The sequence below is a fragment of the Giraffa tippelskirchi genome, chromosome 3, assembly GCF_054371585.1.
Source record: "Giraffa tippelskirchi isolate mGirTip1 chromosome 3, T2T-mGirTip1v1.2.pri, whole genome shotgun sequence".
NCBI classification, from domain to species: domain Eukaryota; kingdom Metazoa; phylum Chordata; class Mammalia; order Artiodactyla; family Giraffidae; genus Giraffa; species Giraffa tippelskirchi.
In genome coordinates, this window is record NC_137277.1 from 92947602 (window position 1) to 92968330 (window position 20729).

At 37.4% G+C, this 20729-nt stretch overlaps 1 protein-coding gene across 1 annotated transcript in view; it reads right to left on the reverse strand.

The window, feature by feature from the left end:
* Nucleotides 1-20729, reverse strand: part of LOC145542438 (sodium channel protein type 2 subunit alpha-like) — an 85610-nt gene that overhangs the window by 57694 nt on the left and 7187 nt on the right. The window contains exons 4-8 of the mRNA XM_081581247.1: nt 12420-12509; nt 11548-11676; nt 11081-11172; nt 9746-10018; nt 1405-1468 (exon numbers count right to left, since the gene is read on the reverse strand). Of these exons, the coding sequence (XP_081437373.1) occupies nt 1405-1468; nt 9746-10018; nt 11081-11172; nt 11548-11676; nt 12420-12509 (648 nt within the window). The remainder of the gene's footprint in view (nt 1-1404; nt 1469-9745; nt 10019-11080; nt 11173-11547; nt 11677-12419; nt 12510-20729) is intronic.

A 20729-nucleotide genomic window follows, 5' to 3' on the forward strand; every position in this document is an offset into this window, starting at 1 on the left:
AGATTGTTCTCACTTTACCCAGTGCTGAGTCCAGGACTAAGAGGACTGATTTACATAACAACAGGATCTGCTAAGTCTATTTTTGGATTTCTCTGTGATTCATGATTGCCATTATTATATTTATCATGCCTCCCTATAAAAGCAATCGTATTATGATTACTATCTTCTGAGATTTGTGAACATGAACAGAAAGATAAGTCTGCAGGGAAAAATTTGATTTGCACTGAAGATATATAGAGGCAGAAGTGTGCTGAGTGTGGAGGTAGTAAAGTGGGGCAAAAAAAAGCTGGGGGATTACATACCAAGAGGAATGAATGAGTCTGCAGAGTGAACATTTCACAGTATGACCTTAATGATTAAGCTGACCTGGACTCAACATTGTGCTTGACACTGGGCTGTGTGATCTTGGGCAAGTTGCTGTTTTGGAACACCTTGTATGTAAGAAAAGGCTAATAACAGAACCTGTCTCCAAACTTACAATCACTGAATAAGACATCATAAGTAAAACACTTAGTACAGAGAAGAGTCAAAATCAGTCTGCTTTACTTATCATTAAGATCTGGAGATAAACACAGCACAGTATCATATGAGCCAAATGCAAAGCTTGTTACAGTTGGGGATTCTGCTACAGGTACTAGTTACTAATGTCCACAATAGCACCTCCCTCAGAAAGAACATCAGAGTTCCATTTATGATTCTAAAATCTCGTAAATACAGAAAGAACTATTTTTCTGAATTTTCCTCCTAGCTTTAGCTCCAGGGAAAATGCTTCTTAATAACAAGCATTCACATAATGCCAGTTATGATAATTAAAAGTACTTGTTGAACGCTGTAATAGCTATACATTCATTAATCCATTTAATTCTCACAGCCACCTTATAATTTATTCCTACTTATCCCTTGGGGAAATCAGGGCAAGGAGAGGTGACATTATATGGTGAAGTTCAGGTTTGAATTCGTGTAAACTCTCCAGTCTATGCTCTTAACCACTTTGCTAAAATACGCTAAACATGTACTCACCACAGATCAGATACTGACATTATCTTCGGATATATTTTATGCCATGGAGACCACATTAGCATATAAAGAATAGCACACTTATAAAAGAACATGGTTATGAATTCTATTAACTTGAGCTTTTTAAGTATATGTATTGTTTTTCTTTCTATTTCCCATTGAACTAATTTGGAAGATTAGCTGTGACCTAGTATGGAAAAATAATTGCTGCATGAGTGTGTGAAGGAGGTGAGAATCCACACTTATCCCAGCTATTTTGAGCCAGCATGAAGTGGAACTTATGGAGGGCTTTGAATGAGGAGCAAGCGGGGGCAGAGTGGGCAGGAGGTGGCGGGTTAAGGCCGATGGAGCAGTGTGGACTGAGGCTCGACACAAAACAGCACTTACCCTGCATCAGAGCTGTTGCCACAAAGCAGAGCATCATTTTGCCCTTCCAAAAAATAAAAGTGACCTATTTAAAAGAGCAAAGAATAGAAAGAATCATTTTGAAGAACCTTCAAAACACTTCAGCCACTGTGTCTGGGTAATAAAGCTTACGTTTTTTTTAAAGCATAATAAAATTGATGAAATAATAAATATGTGTATGAAGTGAAGTGAAGTGAAAGTCACTCAGTCGTGTCTGACTCTTTGCGACCCCATGGACCATACAGTCCATGGAATCCTCCAGATCAGAATACTGGAGTGGGTAGCTGTTCCCTTCTCCAGGGGATCTTCCCAACCCAGGGATCAAACCCCAGGTCTCCCGCATTGCAGGTGGATTTTCTACCAGCTGAGCCACCAGGAAAGCCCAAATATGTATATGGCTAAATGAAAATAATAACTGATACTATACAAATATCACAAACATTTTTGATTAAACAAATGTTCAGAAAATCTGTTTAAAAAGAAGTGTTTGTAAGATGTAACTATTATAGCATTCCCTATCAGTATTTATTCCAAATACAAACTCAAATCGCTTAAGTAAGTGTTAGTCTCTTAGTCGTGTCCAATTCTTTGTGACCCCATGGACTGTAGCCCGCCAGGCTCCTCTGTCCATGGAATTTTCCAGGCAAGAATACTGGAGTGCCATTTCTTTCTCCAGCAGATCTTTCTAACCCAGTGATCGAACCCAGGTGAGATAATTCAAAAAATAGTTGCCAAACTGATGTTTTTTACTTGGCACAGAAAGTGAGAGAAAGAAAAGCTTTGTTGCTTCTAAACGCTGCCATGAAATTACATTTTACTCTACAAATAAATTTTGTCTGTACTCAAAATGGATTCAGACATTTTTCCCCACCACTCTTAACTTAGGTTCTTAAGAAAAGTGGGCTTAGTTGTTTGCTCTTTCCATGATGCTATAAATAAGTGTTTTGTTTAGAGTTTTGGCTTGATTATTGCCTTTCAAGATAAACTTGTCCCTTTGGAAATAAAGATTTTCTAAGTATACCTAGTTTTTATTCTTAAGGAATACTTTATATATGATGCAAATAAGTTGCAAAGAATATCTCAGGAAACAGACAAATGCATAAACATACATATTTACATATTCACATACAAAAGCACACAGACATAAACACATTAAAACACACACAAATATCCCTCACAAAAATTTTTTTTAGTTTTCAGAAATACTTACAGTCTATATTCAAAGAATATCTTAATTTATTATGTAGGTCAATCTGAGTCATAGTTTTATGGAAAAAATTAGATCCTTACCTCATAACATATATCAAAAAATAATTCTAAAGATTTGGAAACAAGTCCATTATATAATATAAAAGTATGAAGACTTTCTATAATGTAGAATATATGAGGCTGTTTTATATGTAGAATATCTAGGTGAAAATTTGTATTATCTCTGAATCCAGAGGCATTTATAAACTTAAATATGGGAAAAAAAGAACACAAATTTGATGACTTGATTGCCTAAAAATCAAAGTCATTTAGGCATCAAAAACAATGAGAAAAAATACAAGCTAGAGAATACATTTGCAAAAAAAAGACAAAAGGTTAATACACTTGATAAATTATAGAATTCTGATGAATTTCCCAAAATATACTATCATTTCATATAATAATGAGTAAAAATACCAACAGATAATTCACAGTATATAAAATATATTAATTGCTAATGCTACTGATAAACATATTATAAATTCTACCATATTAATAATTAGGAAGAGGATATACTTTTCTCTCTACCACACAGTAACAGTTAATATTAATGGGAATTCAGTAAGATAGACACTGCTCTAGGAGTTATATAGCTTGATCTCTCTAGAGAGGAATTTGAGACTATGCCACTCTAGCCATCTTTCATGCAAAGATGGGCACAATGAAGGACAAAAATGGTATGGACCTAACAGAAGCAGAAGATATTAGGAAGAGGTGGCAACAATACACAGAAGAACTATACTAAAAATGATCTTCATGACCAGATAACCATGATGGTGTGATCACTCATCTAGAGCCAGACATCCTGGAATGTGAAGTCAAGTGGGTCTTAGGAAGCATCACTACAAACAAAGCTAGTGGTGAACTATTTCAAATCCTAAAAGATGATGCTACTAAAGTGCTGCACTCAATATGCCAGCAAATTTGGAAAAGTCAGCAGTGGCCACAAGACTGGAAGTGGTCAGTTTTCTTTTCAATCTCAAAGAAAGGCAGTGACAAAGAATGTTCAAACTACCACACAACTGCACTCATCACACACACTAACAATATAATGCTCAAAATTCTCTAGGCCAGGCTTCAACAGTACATGAATTGTGAACTTCCAGATGTTCAAGCTGGATTTAGAAAAGGCAGAGGAACTAGAGATCAAATTGCCAACATCTGTTGGATCATTTAAAAAGCAAGAGAATACCAGAAAAACATTTACTTTTGCTTTATTGACTATGCCAAAGCCTTTGACTGTGTGGATCACAACAAACTGGAAAATTTTTAAAGAGATGGAAATACCAGATCACCTGACCTGCCTCCTGAGAAATCTGTATGCAGGTCAAGAAGCAAGAGTTAGAACTGAACATGGAACAACAGACTGGTTGTTGCTGGGAAAGGAGTATATCAACACTGCATATTGTCACCCTGCTTATTTAACTTAATGCAGAATACATAATGCAAAATGCCAGGGTGGATGAAGCACAACCTGGAATCAAGACTGCCGGGAGAAATATCAATAACCTCAGATAGGCAGATGACACTACCCTTATGGCAGAAAGTGAAGAAGAACTAAAGAGCCTCTTGATGAAAGGGAAAGAGGAGAGTGAAAAATTTGGCTTAAAACTCAACATTCAGAAAATGAAGATCATGGCATCAAGTCCCATCACTTCATGGCAAATAAATGGGGAAACAATGGAAACAGTGACAGACTTTATTTTTGGGGGCTCCAGAATCACTGTAGATGGTGACTGCAGCCATGAAATTAAAAAAAAAAAACAAAAAACCTTGCTCCTTGGAAGAAAAGTTATGAACAAACTAGACAGCATATTGAAAAACAGAGACATTACTTTGCCAACAAAGGTCCATCTAGTCAAAGCTATGGTTTTTCCAGTAGTTATGTATGGATGTGAGAGTCAGACTATAAATAAAGCTGAGCATCTAAGAATTGATGCTTTTGAACTGTGGTGTTGAAGAATACTCTTGAGAGTCCCTTGGACTGCAAGGAGATCCGACAAGTCCATCTTAAAGGAAATCAGTCCTGATTATTCATTGGAAGGACTGATGCTGAAACTGAAACTCCAATACTTTGGTCACCTGATGTGAAGAACTGACTCATTGGAAAAGATCCTGATGCTGGGAAAGATTGAAGGCATGAGGAGAAGGGGACGACAGAGGATGAGATGGTTGGATGGCATCACAGACTCAATGGACATGAGTTTAAGCAAGCTGCAGGAGCTGGTGATGGACAGGGAAGCCTGGCGTGCTGCAGTCCATGTGGTCCCAAAGCATCGGACCACCACTGTGTGACTAAACTGAACTGAACTGAGCCTTAATATGGTCAAACTCTTTGACATTCCAAAATTCTGTTAGTATAAATCTATCTGAAAGAAACAATCAGAAATACATGAAAACTAATAATCAAGAGACCGATGGAAGTTGGCTAGTTAATTGTACACAGAGTGAGGAATTTGGACATTCCAATGACAGAGGGGCTGCTGTCAATAAGAAATTATACTGAAGTGTGTATGTGTGTTTAGTTGCTAAGTTATATCTGACTCTAAACTCCATGGACTGTAGCCTGCCAGGCTCCTCTCTCCTTGGGATTTCCCAGGCAAGAATACTGGAGTGGGTTGCCATTTTCTTCTCCAGGGGATCTTCCCAACCCAGGGATCAAACCCACATCTCATTCATTGGAAGGCAGATTCTTTACCGCTAAACTACCAGGGAAGCCCTATACTAAGTGTATCATTCCTATGTTTTTAAGTACATCTCTAAAATAAAATCAAACAATTCTAATACAATGATTGATACCAAAGAGATAAGCTGGAACAAAAATATTATAAAGGTAGGTCTTGAGTTTATACTTTCTCATTAATAAGTGACACTGGACTAAAGCTGCTTAACTTAAATTTCTGATGAGTACACAAATTCAGATTTCATCTTGATTTTTCTAATCCCATATACATCATAAGTGCTCAGGACATATATTGAGTCAAATTCCTCAGTCTTCTTAACAATTCATTTCAAAAATACTCTGAATACTTCAAATTACTGACTTATTTATTAAGATGACTGAAAACTCTTGATCAATGTCTTTCAAATAAATATTTTTGTTTATACAACATTATATTGTGTTGCTATCAACTCAAGACTGGTTGGGGAAAAGAATATATCTTCAAATGGTAAGTTTTATCATGTTGATCAAAAGATAAGGAAAAAGGAGTAAGGTATCATTTGATTCCTATATCTTTTTCTTGGGGATGGCCTTGATCCCTGTCTCCTGTACATGTCACGAACCTCCATCCATAGTTCACCAGGTACTCTGTCTATCAGATCTAGTCCCTTAAATCTATTTCTCACTTCCACTGTATAATCATAAGGGATTTGATTTAGGTCATACCTGAATGCTCTAGTGGTTTTCCCCACTTTCTTCAATTAAGTCTGAATTTGGCAATAAGGAGTTTATGATCTGAGCCACAGTCAGCTCCCGGTCTTGTTTTTGCTGACTGTATAGAGCTTCTCCATCTTTGACTGCAAAGAATATAATCAATCTGATTTTGGTGTTGACCATCTGGTGATGTCCATGTGTAGAGTCTTCTCTTGTGTTGTTGGAAGAGGGTGTTTGCTATGACCAGTGCATTCTCTTGGCAGAACTCTATTAGCCTTTGCCCTGCTTCATTCTGTGCTCCAAGGCCAAATTTGCCTGTTACTCCAGGTGTTTCTTGACTTCCTACTTTTGCATTCCAGTCCCCTATAATGAAAAGGACATCTTTTGGGGGTGTTAGTTCTAGAATGTCTTGTAGGTCTTCATAGGACTGTTCAACTTCAGCTTCTTCAGTGTTACTGGTTGGGACATAAACTTGGATTACCGTGATATTGAATGGTTTGCCTTGGAAATGAACAGAGATCATTCTGTCGTTTTTGAGATTGCATCCAAGTACTGCATTTCAGACTCTTTTGTTGACTATGATGGCTACTCCACTTCTTCTAAGGAATTCCTGCCCACAATAGTAGATATAATGGTCATCTGAGTTAAATTCACCCATTCCAGTCCATCTTAGTTCACTGATTCCTAGAATGTCGATGTTCACTCTTGCCATCTCCTGTTTGACCACTTCCAATTTGCCTTGATTCATGGACCTAACATTCCAGGTTGCTATGCAATATTGCTCTTTACAGCATCAAACCTTGCTTCTGTCACCAGTTCCATCCACAACTGGGTGTTGTTTTTGCTTTGGCTCCATCCCTTCATTCTTTCTGGAGTTATTTCTCCACTGATCTCCAGTAGCATATTGGGCACCTACTGACCTGGGGTGTTCATCTTTCAATGTCCTATCTTTTTGCCTTTTCATACTGTTCATGGGGTTCTCAAGGCAGGAAAACTGAAGTAGTTTGCCATTTCCTTCTCCAATGGACCACATTCTGTCAGACCTTTCCACCATGACCCGTCTGTCTTGGGTGGCCCCATACGGCATGGCTTAATTTCATTGAGTTATACAAGGCTGTCGTCCCTGTGATCAGATTGGCTAGTTTTCTTTGATTGTGGTTTCAGTCTGTCTGCCCTCTGATGCCCTCTCTCAGTGCCTACTGTCTTACTTGGGTTTCTCTTACCTTGGACGTGGGGCATCTCTTCACAGCTGCTCCAGAAAAGGAGAAAAGGAAAGATATACCCATTTGAATGCAGAGTTCCAAAGAATAACAAGGAGAAATAAGAAAGCCTTCCTCAGCAATCAATGCAAAGAAATAGAGGAAAACAATAGAAAGGGAAAGACTAGAGATCTCTTCAAGAAAATTAGAGATACCAAGGGAACATATCATGCAAAGATGGGCTCAATAAAGCACAGAAATGGTATGGACCTAACAGAAGCAGAAGATATTAAGAGGTGGCAAGAATACACAGAAGAACTGTACAAAAAAGATCTACATGACCCAGATAATCATGAAGGTGTGATCACTCACACTCACCTAGAGCAGGACATCCTGCAATGTGAAGTCAGATGGGCCTTAGGAAGCATCACTATGAACAAAGCTAGTAGAGGTGATGGAATTCCAGCTGAGCCATTTAAAATCCTGAAAGATGATGCTGAGTACTGCACTCAATATGTCAGCAAACTTGGAAAACTCAGCAGTGGCCATAGGACTGAAAAAGGTCAGTTTTCATTCCAATCCCAAAGAAAGGCAATGCCAAAGAATGCTCAAACTACTTCACAATTGCACTCATCTCACACGCTAGTAAAGTAATGTTCAAAATTCTCCAAGCCAGGCTTCAGCAATACATTAACTGTGAACTTCCAGAAGTTCAAGCTGCTTTTAGAAAAGGCAGAGGAACCAGAAATCAAATTGCCAACATCCGCTGGATCATCAAAAAAACAAGAGAGTTCCAGAAAAACATCTATTTTTGCTTTATTGACTATGCCAAAGCCTTTGACTGTGTGGATCACAATAAACTGTGGGAAATTCTGAAAGAGATGGGAATACCAGACCACCTGACCTGTCTCTTGAGAAACCTGTATGCAGGTCAGGAAGCAACAGTTAGAACTGGACATGCAACAACAGACTGGTTCCAAGTAGGAAAAGGAGCATGTCAAGGCTATATATTGTCACCCTGCTTGTTTAACTTATATGCAGAGTACATCATGAGAAATGCTGGGGTGGAGGAAGCACAAGCTGGAATCAAGATTGCCGGGAGAAATATCAATAATCTCAGATATGCAGATGACACCACTCTTATGGCAGAAACTGAAGAAGAGCTAAGGAGCCTCTTGATGAAAGTAAAAGAGGAGGGTGAAAAAGTTGGCTTAAAGCTCAACTTTCAGAAAACTAAGATCATTGCATCTGGTCCCATCACTTCATGGGAAATAGATGGGGAAACAGTGTCAGACTTTATTTTTCTGGGCTCCAAAATCACTGCTGATGGTGATTGCAGCCATGAAATTAAAAGACGTTTACTCCTTGGAAGGAAAGTCATGACCAAGTCTCTTGATGAAAGTAAAAGAGGAGGGTGAAAAAGTTGGCTTAAAGCTCAACATTCAGAAAACTAAGATCATGGCATCTGGTCCCATCACTTCATGGGAAATAGATGGGGAAACAGTGGAAACAGTGTCAGACTTTATTTTTCTGGGCTCCAAAATCATTGTTGATGGTGATTGCAGCCATGAAATTAAAAGACGTTTATTCCTTGGAAGGAAAGTCATGACCAACCTAGACAACATATTAAAAAGCAGAGACATTACTTTGCCAACAAAGGTCCATCTAGTCAAGGCTATGGTTTTTCCAGTAGTCAGGTATGGATGTGAGAGTTGGACTATAAAGAAAGCTGAGTGCCGAAGAATTGATGCTTTTGAACTGTGGTGTTGTAGAAGACTCTTGAGAGTCCCTTGGACTACAAGGAGATCCAACCAGTCCATCCTAAAGGAAATCAGTCCTGGGTGTTCATTGGAAGGACTGATGTTGAAGCTGAAACTCCAATACTTTGGCCACCTGATGTGAAGAGCTGACTCATTTGAAAAGATCCTAATGCTGGGAACGATTGAGGTCAGGAGAAGGGGACGACAGAGGATGAGATGGTTGGATGGCATCACCGACACAGTGGACATGGATTTGGGTGGACTCCAGGAGTTGGTGATGGACAGGTAGGCCTGGCATGCTGTGGTTCATGGGGTCGCAAAGAGTTGGACACGACTGAGTGACTGAACTGAACTGAACAAACTGATTTCTCTATGACATATATTGCATGCATGTGTGCTCAGTTGCTTCAGTCATGTCTGACTCTTTGCAACCCTGTGGACTGTAGCCCACCAGGCTCCTCTGTCCATGGGATTCTCCAGGGAAGAATACTAGAGTGGGTTGCCATGCTCTCCTCCAGGGGATCTTCCCAACTCAGGAATTAAACCCGTGTCTCCTGCACTGCAGGCAGATTCTCCACCACTGAGCCACCAGGGGACTCCCCATCACACATATTAAGTTATCTTAAACTGGTCTAAGTAATTTGGTTCATATCAAAACTGAGACAATTTTCACTATACATACTTGTTTTTTTAATATTTAAAGAACTAAATAGCTTAATGGTTAAAAGAGTATATCTTACTTTTATCTTCAATATATTCATCCCAATTAAACATGCTCACTGTCCTATTGAAAGTGGTACCGTTCCCATCCAATGAGTTATTAAAGAAGGAAGTGATGTTTAGTTCAAAGGAAGAATTATCTGGGGGCCATTGCAAACATTTGTTTCGCAGGTTGCCCATAAACAGCTGTAATCCTATTAGTGCAAACACACTTAGGCAGAACACAGTCAGGATCATTACATCTGAGAGCTTCTTCACCGACTGGATTAGGGCCCCCACGATAGTCTTCAGGCCTACAAATAAAATCAAACAGAGGAATTTAAATATACTATTCAACAGCTATGTTATAGAGAAAAATATCAGGAGCTTGTCCTGGAAAATAAAGATGTCATGCAGAATGCCAACAATATTAGTTTAATGTTTGTGACTGAATAACACTTTCATGAAAAGCCTGCTAGCTGGTGAAAATGAATGAAAGCAGAATTTGTATTTTCATTAGAAAACTGTGAATGGAAACAAACCAAAAGTGTATTTCCAAATACTCCTTAGAGCAAAAGAAATAGTTTTGATATTCATGCTTAAACATCAACCTTGTATAAATACTTTGCTTTTATTTGCAGATGTCTTACTCCCTAACCTCTTACCAGTTTTAGAAAAATCTGTATGAATAAAATATTAAGAAATCTTGAAGTCACTGAATTATGAGGTTATATATTTGTGAATTCCATCAGCTTGAGAATGGGTTAAAAAAGGAAGACATCTGAAAACTGAGTCCCATGCAGCACTCATGCTATCTCTCACTCTTATTTATCTGAAGTTAACATAATTACCAAAGACCTAACTGGTCAAATTTGCATCTGTTCAAATGCCTCATAGTTTAGCTTCTATGCGGAAAGCTTGATGTTACAGGACGCAAACCATGTAGCCTGTTACTGCAAATGCCTCATGCAAAAACTTGTTAAACTCAAAGGCTGATTTAGAACCGATCATTTTAAAGAAAACAACTAGTAAAAGCAAAGAATCAAATCCATCCAAAACATGATGTACTGATTCTTGCTTTTTTACAAACATTTGCAATAAGTGAAAAGCAACAAGGCTTATGCACAAAAGCTGTGATTGTGCCACTAATGCTGCTGAAGTCAGCCTCGGTGTTTAACCTAGCTCTCACCTGGAATGACTGAAATTGTTTTCAATGCTCGGAGAACTCTGAAGGTTCTCAACGCTGAGACATTGCCCAGGTCCACAAACTCTGTCACATATCTGTAATAGGGAGTTCACACACAAACACAATAACAGAACACAAGAAACAGTTGGAGATATAAGGGGCCTACCACCTTATACCAGTTTCTTCTTACCTGGAATTACAGAAATAGTTTTCAAAGCTCTCAAGACTCTGAAAGTTCGAAGAGCTGAAACATTGCCTAGGTTTACAAATTCTGTTACATACCTGTAGAATTAAATCAGAGTTATTCAGAATTTAGGGAAATCTAAGTTGGTCTTTCAACAAGACCTTTTCAACTTCAATGAGCATCGCCATCATATTTCCCAATTAAGAGAAAAATGGCATTGTTGTTGATCATAATCTCTATTACTTGGGAAACATTTTATTGCTTTATAACACTAACTGAAATCAAAGCCATGTATTTACTATGATAATCCCTAATTTCTCCAAAGTGCATAATTGATCGGAAGAAAAAATATCCTAAATTCACAGGATAACCAAGAAACATGCTTGATCTGTTAAGGGAAGCCACCAAGGAGAATTACATGCTTCCACTAATGATTTAGTCTTCCTGGACAGAAAATGTATTAAGGTACTTACGCAAAAGTAATGACTGTGAAATCCAACCAATTCCATGGGTCCCGTAGAAATGTGAAATCTTCTAAACAAAAGCCCCTTGCAAGTATTTTTATAAGTGATTCAAAAGTATAAATTCCTGTAAAGGTGTACCTGAGAGAAAATAGCCAAGCCCTCATTAAAGATCCTGAAGGTAATTTACATGTAAATATATTAAAGGAGAAAAACAACAAATAAAAATTAGAGGGTTCTGTATAGGTCTATATTGGTCTTTCCATGATTTAGACCATAGGTAGGGCTTAAGGAAAAAAAAAGAAACATTACATACAGAAAGACATTCTCATTGACTATATATGAGTATTGTACTTGCTTACATTAATTAATTTGAAGGCCCAAATAACATGATTCTATACATGTTAAATGAAATACACTGGTTTTGGTCTAATTTAAGCAAGTAGTTATTAATACAAAAATAAATGAAGACTTGTTGTTTAATAAAGTGTGCATCATTAAGATCCTTGAAATATAAACTAATAAATCATAGAAAAGTGATAGCTATAAGGAAAAGGACATACAAACTATGTATAAATTTATCATCAGATACACCAGTAATCACTGATGATCTTGAAAAGAGTGTGAGACTCACGAGGAAGATAAAGGGCTATACATTTTGGCAGTCAAATCAGTGCAGTAATCTGAGTAACTGAATAAGCCAGTGCAAGCTTTGCACTACAGAAAATCAGTGGTTGAAATAAACTTGAGTCATTGTGTAACTGGTTTGGAGTAGCCAGTACAATTTGCTGAAGAAACTGATGGGGTGTCAAGATGATAGAAACACAATTCAAAACATAAAGGGACAACAATATTGCAAGATTTTTAAAAAATCTTCTACTTACTCCACATTCTTTGTCCAGTCTGGAGGGTTACTCATGGTCATAAATACACAGTTGGTAAGAATAGTGCACATAATGAGCACATTGAATAAAGTAGAAGAATACCGTCAAGGAAGACAGAGGTCAATGTAAACTTTCATTTTCATACACCATTATGTCTTTTAGCATTATGAAGTTTAGAACTTTTAAGACCCTATGATTTTATTATTGAGCTTGCTTTTTCCATCTCCATAATTTTAGCAACTCCATACTCAAGTCATGTCAGGCCAAGCCATGAACTATTTTGAGGCTATTTATGTCATTTTGGTATTGAAAAAGATTAAACACAAACAAATTAGTGCACTGGTAAATAATTCATCAATTTGCTTTTCTTTAATGACTCAATGACTAAAGTGCAACCTCAGCACATATGAAGACTCTGACAAAAATTCAAAAGGAGATCTCAAGTAACAGTCATCCCTCATTATCTGTGGGGGATTAATTCCAGGACCCACAGTAGATACCAAAATCCAAGGAAGCTCAGGTCTCATAAGGCCCCTCTGTCTCCATGGGTTCTGTCTCCTCAGATTCAAACCATGGATCTTCAACACTGTACACCATCTACTATTGGTTGAATCTGTAGATATAGAACCCACAGATATGAAACCTACAGATGGGGAGGGCCAACTGTAACTCAGTGTATTATAATCCATCCTAAGGATAACCTGGTTGGAATATTCTTAATAAAATTCTAAGTGGAGTATGTAATACACAGTGATTGCTCATTAAATTCTCAACAGTAGAAAAAAAAAAAAGATGACTGGTGTTAGTACTGGCATTTCATGGGTTTGCAACTGTGGCCAAATTACTTATTTATTTCCCTAAGCCTTGGTTCATTTTGCTACACTAGGGAAAAAGAAAAACCATTTCATAGGATTGCTGTCAGGATCAAATTAGTCAAAATACATTAAATCTCTTGCAACTTAATGTGCCTTACATGGTAGATAATCAATAAATTACTTTCCTAATTTCCTAAATCATAGAGAACACTACTTACGACAAATGTCTGGTTTTTCTCATTCCACCCCTCCTTTGCCCATGTATGTAGAGAGAGCCAATGCCCTTTACTCGCCTGTGTGTTGAAAAACAGCAACAAAAAAATTCTTTAAGAAAACATTCAGTAGTCAAATATTTGAAATAACTTTCTTTCATAGTTAATAAAGAGCACAAGAGGGATTCAGTTGTAGTTTTGTAAAACAAGAGCTTTATCAAGGTACATTTAGAAAACGGATAAAAATTCCAGAATGAATAAATGCTATTAATGTCCCTTCTCACTCTACTTTTGATCATAAATCTTCATATTACTTACACATAGCAAAATATCTGCTGATTTTAAGTGCAGTAAAATAGAACAGCATTGTGTTCCCAATGTGTTGTGTTATGTATTGTGTTAATCTATATGAGAAGTTTCTTTGCACCTTCAACTGACTTTAGTCAAAGCAATCACTGATTTTTCATTTTGACTGGCAGTGACGCAGGGCACATGCTTAAGTGAATGATGTGGATCAGCCACGTGAGGGCACTACAACCTAGAGAACACAGAAAAACACCAGTTCAAAGAAGAAATATTTTTCCTTTCTTCCTAAAAAGAAACAAAAAATAAGATAAACTTAAAGATGACTTCATCATTAGTATATAAAACTAGCGGATCCTCTGTGTCTGTTAGGTTGCTGGCCCTACTGAAGGGGGCAGCAGAGGATGAGATGGCCAGATAGCATCACTGACTCAATGCACACGAATTTGAGCAAATTCCAGGAGATAGTGGATGGCAGAGGAGCCTGGAAGGCTACAGTCCATAAGGGCACAAAGAGACGAACATGACTTAGCAACTGAACAATAACTACCTACTATAGAAAACAACCCCTTGGCAGATTGGCATCATTCAAAATACACAGTTCCCAGCCTCAAACATGCTCAATACAGTCTTAATATTTCTCCACTTCACTGTCCTCACTACTCTGCAAATATAATTCTGAATATTCTCCACTCTTCTTTGATCTCCAATCTTCTTCCTTCTCCACCCATTTCAAACTCATGACCTTATTTCTTATTTCGTTGGGAGAAGAGACAGCATCAGAAAGTCATATCTTTACTTCTCAACACCAAATTGACAAACTCTCTGTATTGAGATTCTTTCCTCCTTCCCATTTCAATGGAGGGAGTTGTCAATTCCTCTACCCATACTCTGGACACCTTCCACCTTACCAGAACACTTCAGCAATCTCTTATCTCTTTCTTCTCTTATCTTTAATATCTCCATTAGCAACTCTATCTGCTCTTATGATCAACACAAACTTGCTTAATTCTCTCTTACCTTTTTGGCATAAAAGAGAATACTGTCCTATAGCCCACAATCCTCTAACCACTTATAGACTTCTCTTTTCCAATTTCACGGCCAAACTTCTTAGAAGAGATGTTTATCTTTACTTTCCTTCATTTATCTACCACATCCTCAGCCTACCAGTTTTCTTCCTAAATATGACAAACATCTTCATGTGGTGTAAATGAAAACAAAAGGATAATTTTGAGTTCTTATCTGACTTGGTCTCTCAATAGAGTTTGACAAGCCTGATTCTTCCCCTTTTAATTATGTTCTCTTAGTTTTGCTTTCATGAGATTCCAATCCTTTGATTTTTTACGCTTCATGGGCAACAATTTTTTAATATCCTTTGAAATGTTATATTTCCCTTTTTAAAAAGAAGGACAGAGGCTATCCAAGTCATTTTCCCTCTCTTGCTATATTTATCCTAGTAGAGCTCATTAACACACATAGCTCCAAGTACATTTACATACCCACTGATCTCACTATGCATGGGCTTCCCTGGTGGCTCAGATGGTAAAGCGTCTGCCTGCAATGTGGGAGACCTGGGTTTGATCCCTGGATCAGGAAGATCCCCTGGAGGAGGAAATGGAAACCCACTCCAGCACTCTTGCCTGAAAAATCCCATGGAGGAAACTGGTAGGCTATATAGTTCAGGGGGTTGTAAAGAGTCAGACATGACTGAGCTACTTCACTTTAGCCCACTCTTCTGAACTCAGTAATCCATATTACCCAATTCCATATTACATCTGCACTTATGTGCACTTATTTCATTGACACTTCAAATTTTTTTGAGTTCTAAAATTAAACTAAAAATGTTTCAATCCTATCCCTCTTCTCTTCTCAAATACTGCTCCTTTGACATCTTTGTATTACAATGTCTCATGATTCAGCCAGGATGAATGTGAGATTTGGTCACCTGATGCGAAGAACTGACTCATTGGAAAAGACCCTGATGCTGGGGAAAATTGAAGGCAGGAGGAGAAGGGGATAACAGAGGATGAGACGGTTGGACAGCATCACCGACTTGATGGACATGAGTTTGAGCAAGCTTCGGGAGTTGGTGATGAACAGGGAAGCCCGGCGTGCTGCAGCCATGGGGTTGCAAAGAGTAGGACATGACTGAGCAACTGAACTGACTGACTGACTCAGCCAGGAACCTAGGAGCCATTTTGCATTTTTCTCTTCCCTGAACCTCCACATTCAACTTAACACCAAATATTGTTAATTCTACCTGCTATGCCTGGATTCAGTGCACTTTCCCCACAATCCTCATAACACTACCTAGTCTAAGTATCCATCAAATCTAATGTGAATTACTATAATTTCACCCAAGCTGTTGTTTCTGAACCCATGCTTGACTCTATTTAATCCTTTCTGCACACTGTACCAAAATGACCTTTGTAAATCTAATTTGGATCATTTCAATAGCTTTCAACTACCTTAGGATGATGATCAAATATTTTAACAAAGAGTGAAGAGTCTAGGAGGTCTAACTCTTGTCCACCCTAAATTCAGCTTCTTTAGCCCTAATTTCACTTTCCCAAGTCTGATATTATTGCAATTGTTTCAGGTCATGGAATGAAGCAAGCTCTTTTTCAAATCAGGATCTTAACAAATGTTACCTCTTTCCCCTGAATATGCTCTTTACCTCACGTTAGCCAACTCAAACTTTTCCTCCAGCACTCAGATTAGAAGTTATCTTCAGTAAAACCTGTCCACAATAGCACCTTTCCTGATTAGGTCTATCAGTAATATATCCTTGTAGCACCAGATGCTATTCTTCCAATGCCTAACTGATTTTTTTTCCACTAGATGGTCAACTTCATGAGAGCCATGTCTATATTGTTCACCACCATACACCCTTGCCATTTTGAGGAGTCAGTTGACTATTGAATGATGTTAGTTTGAAAACTTGTTTACTACTAATTGAAGTACATTTTTCCTTTTTAGTGATATATTTATAAATATGGATCAAAAATACAGCATGAAATTTGTTTCCACATATATCAAGTGCACAAGTTTCTACATTTTTTTGAAAGAGAGAACACTGGATAAATACAAAGTGGAAATTAAAAGGCTCATGAGATTTATGTCACATAATAGACTGAGACATGGTTTTATGTCCCTTAAAAAATTTACTCCTTATAATGATAAAATTTAAGTATATATAATAAATTAAAATATATATTTAAATTTTAATAAATAGAAAGAATAAATATTAGCCAGTAAGTCAAAATGAATAAATCGTTACACTCAAATTAGTGTTTTTCACATTGAATGAGTATCATTTTAATTAAAAAAATACATTTAACTTAACAATCCTGACAAATGATCAAAAAGGAAACCAAATAAAACTATTTTTCTTTTAAATCAAATAAGAGATAACTAGAGTCAGTTTTTTATGCTTTTAGTTTAATAGATAATGTCCAAATAGAGAGTTTCAAAATCCATTACTTTTTAAAATCATTATAAATTTATTTTATTAGTCTTATACCTGGAGTCTCATACCTTTAAGATAGCTGGAGTCTGGTGAGTGATTGCAATAGCAGGGTTTCAGATAATGATAACAAATATACAAATATGAAAAAAAAGTATAGACATGGTATTGGTGATACCATACACTGAAAAAATATAGAAATTCCATGTCAAGGCAGATTTCAAGGGGCCAGAACTAGTAACAAAATGCATATGTTGTTGTTGTTGTTTAGTCATTAAATTGTGCCCAACTCTTTTGCAAGCCCATGGACTGCAGCCCACCAGGCTCTTCTGTCCACCGAATTTCCCAGGCAAGAATACTAGAGTAGGGTACCATTTCCTTTTCCGGGGAATCTTCCTGACTCAGGCATTAAACCCTTGTCTCTTACATTGGCAGGTGGGTTCTTTACTATTGAGCCACCAGGGAAGCCCAAAATGCATGTATTTATTTTCTAAATATATAGCACATAAAGTACATTTTTTCAGAAGAACAATGAATTCTAGAATAGTATTTCCTTATGAGACTTTGTATATAAATGAAAATAGAGGCAGGGTAACCTCATATAATATCAAGAAAAAAAGGATTTTTTAAATGTATTAATTTATCTATATCAGGTATTTATAAAAATGTGTTAACCTTTTGATTGGCAGTAACCTGTCAGTTGGCAAGTCTAAAATATTTCCTGTGTGTATGATGAGGAAAGACTTCTTCATATTCATATTGAAAATGCTTTATATAACCTTTGACCTGGGAACTAGATGATTAAGGTACTGGCATGCCTACCCCTATATCCACGTGGGGAGGATGAAGCAGCATGGGTTTTAAAGCAATGAACTGTGGATCAGATGCATCCTTTACCAATCACATGGGCTTCAGCAAGTTAATTATTTAAGGCTTAGTTTTCTTATGCAAATACAGATAATAATACCAATACTTTTCTCAGTGAATAGTTATCTTTATTACTATTTATCTTTTGTTTATTAAATATAAAAACATAGGGCATTTCTTTTTTTTCTTAGGGAAGGGAAAGACACTGTTCTGTTCAGGGATTTTGTAACAATACATAATATCCAGAGAAGTTTCAGAGACATTTTTTTACTTAAAATGTATATGAACTAGAGGCAGAAGATAGTTTTATCTAAAAGATTTCTAACATATAGAATTTAAGCAAAGTAAGATAGGCCTCTTTCTACCTATTCATACCTATTTGCGAGGCAGCAGAAATGTCAACTAAATGTCACATATATATTGTTAACTCTTGAGTTGTTTAATTTTGTTATTAACAAATTCCTAACTATGTGACAACACGTGGTAACTTTTGAGCATTGAAAGCAGGAGAAACAGAAATAGTAAGTTGTTCACCCTCCTTTCCCAAGACGTATATAATATTTGTACTGAAAACCATGTTGTTTTTGATTTCTAATAGATACCATATAATTTTGGAATGACCTAAAAAGCTCACTTCCTATTTAATGAATTAGTAAGTTGGAGCCACTGAAAACAAACTTTGAGGTACACAGAAACACAGGCAGATAAATTATGTACCCCCAATACATAATTTATACCTGAGGGTTTAGAAATCTGTTAGATAGAAACAGCAAAGATAGATAGAAACTGCAGTTTCTGTTAGATAGAAACTGCAAAGCATACTGGGCTGATAATCAAAGACTTAGTCTGAAGTTTTGGCCTTGCCACTTACATAAAATGTAGTCTTAGAAAACAGTGACTAAACAGGTCTGGGCCTCAATGAACTCATCTGCAAAGTGAGATTGTGATCGGGACTGACCACATTATGTTTCTGTCACACAACAGCTTCTAACTCTGGTGCTGCATAAACATTTGTTTGCAAAATCAAGCCCCAAGAGACTAGAGATTTGTACAGAATTTGTTTGTGGAATTCCTTAAATAATATGAGACTATTTCTTTGCTAATCTTGCAGCACCTGCTCCTAGAATTGTAGCTAGTACTACCAAGAATAGCTGTCCTAGCTACAAGTTATCAAGTTCCTACCAAGTGCTGTATCAACCCTGAATATTCGATGGAAGGACTGATGCTGAAGCTGAAGCTCCAATACTTTGGTCACCAGATACGAAGAGCCAACTCATTAGAAAAAGACCCTGATGCTGGGAAAGATTGAGGGCAAGAGGAGAAGGGGGCGACAAAGGATGAGGTGGTTGGATGGCATCATCGACTCAATGGACATAAGTTTGAGCAAACTCAGGGATATAGTGAAGGACAGGCAGCCTATAGAGTCTCAAAGAGTCAGACATTACTGAGAGACTGAACAACAACCAAGTGCTAGTCACAGTGTCAGGTACTTATATAGTTATTATTATTAACATTTAAATTATGATCACAAAATATAGACGGACAAAGTGAGATTCAAAACAGCTGGAGTAACTTGGACCAAGGTCATAGAGCCAATAAGTATATCTCAGAGGTAGAGTTTGAACCCAGGTTTTCTGATTCCAAACTCTGTTTTTTATTTTCCTAACCTGTATGAATGATGGGCAGTTCTGCATTACTGTGTGATTTGGAGTGTTGTAGGTCTTTGTCATCACTTTAAATACCATCTGTGCAGTGACATAATGATGACTACATCCCTCAAAGTTTTACCTCCAGCCCAACCCTTTCCTGAACTCCAGACCTGCATTCCATTTAACACCTCAACTCCTCCACTGAGTGTCCAACAGGCTTCTCAAAAACAAACAAACAAACAAACAAATGTTCACATTCAAGCTCTTGATTTTACCCAGCGTATCTCTCAACCTAATGTCTATCCCAAGCTCAAGGAGCTACAATAAACACCTAGAGTCCTCCTTAGTTCTGCTCATTCCCTCACACCCCACATACAATTAATCAGCATATCCTTTCAACTTCCACCCTTTCCCCTCAGGCAATCTGTTCTCTACACAGCAACCAGAGTGATCTTTTTCAAATCTGACTCAGGTGATGATATTCTTTTGCTGAAAACCCTCCAATCTTCTCTCTCCATCTCATTCAGGGTAAACTGGGTGTCTCACCAAACACCTACAATGTCAGCCCTGACCTCTACTCTCAATGACCTCATCCCCTTTCCCACTCCCCTCCAGGCACTCTGGGCTCCTGGCTGATTCTCGAACACACCAGGTACACTTCCACCTTCATATTTGCTATTCATCTTTTTCCTTAGATTTCCATGTTGCACTTCCTCACTTCCTTTGGATCTTTACTCAGATGCTGTCTTTTCAGAGAGGACTTCCCTGATCATATGATTTAAAATAGTACCTCACCACTCTTCTCTTTTTATACAGCTTTATTTTTCTTAACAGCATTTATCACTAGCTGACACTAGCTGAATTGTTTGTATTATCTCTCTCCTCTTAAACACACACATACACATGAATATAGCTACTTGAGAGCAGGGACTAGCAGGTTCTATGTTGCATCACAGTGTCTAGAAGAACATTTGCCACACAGTAGGTACTTAGTAAAT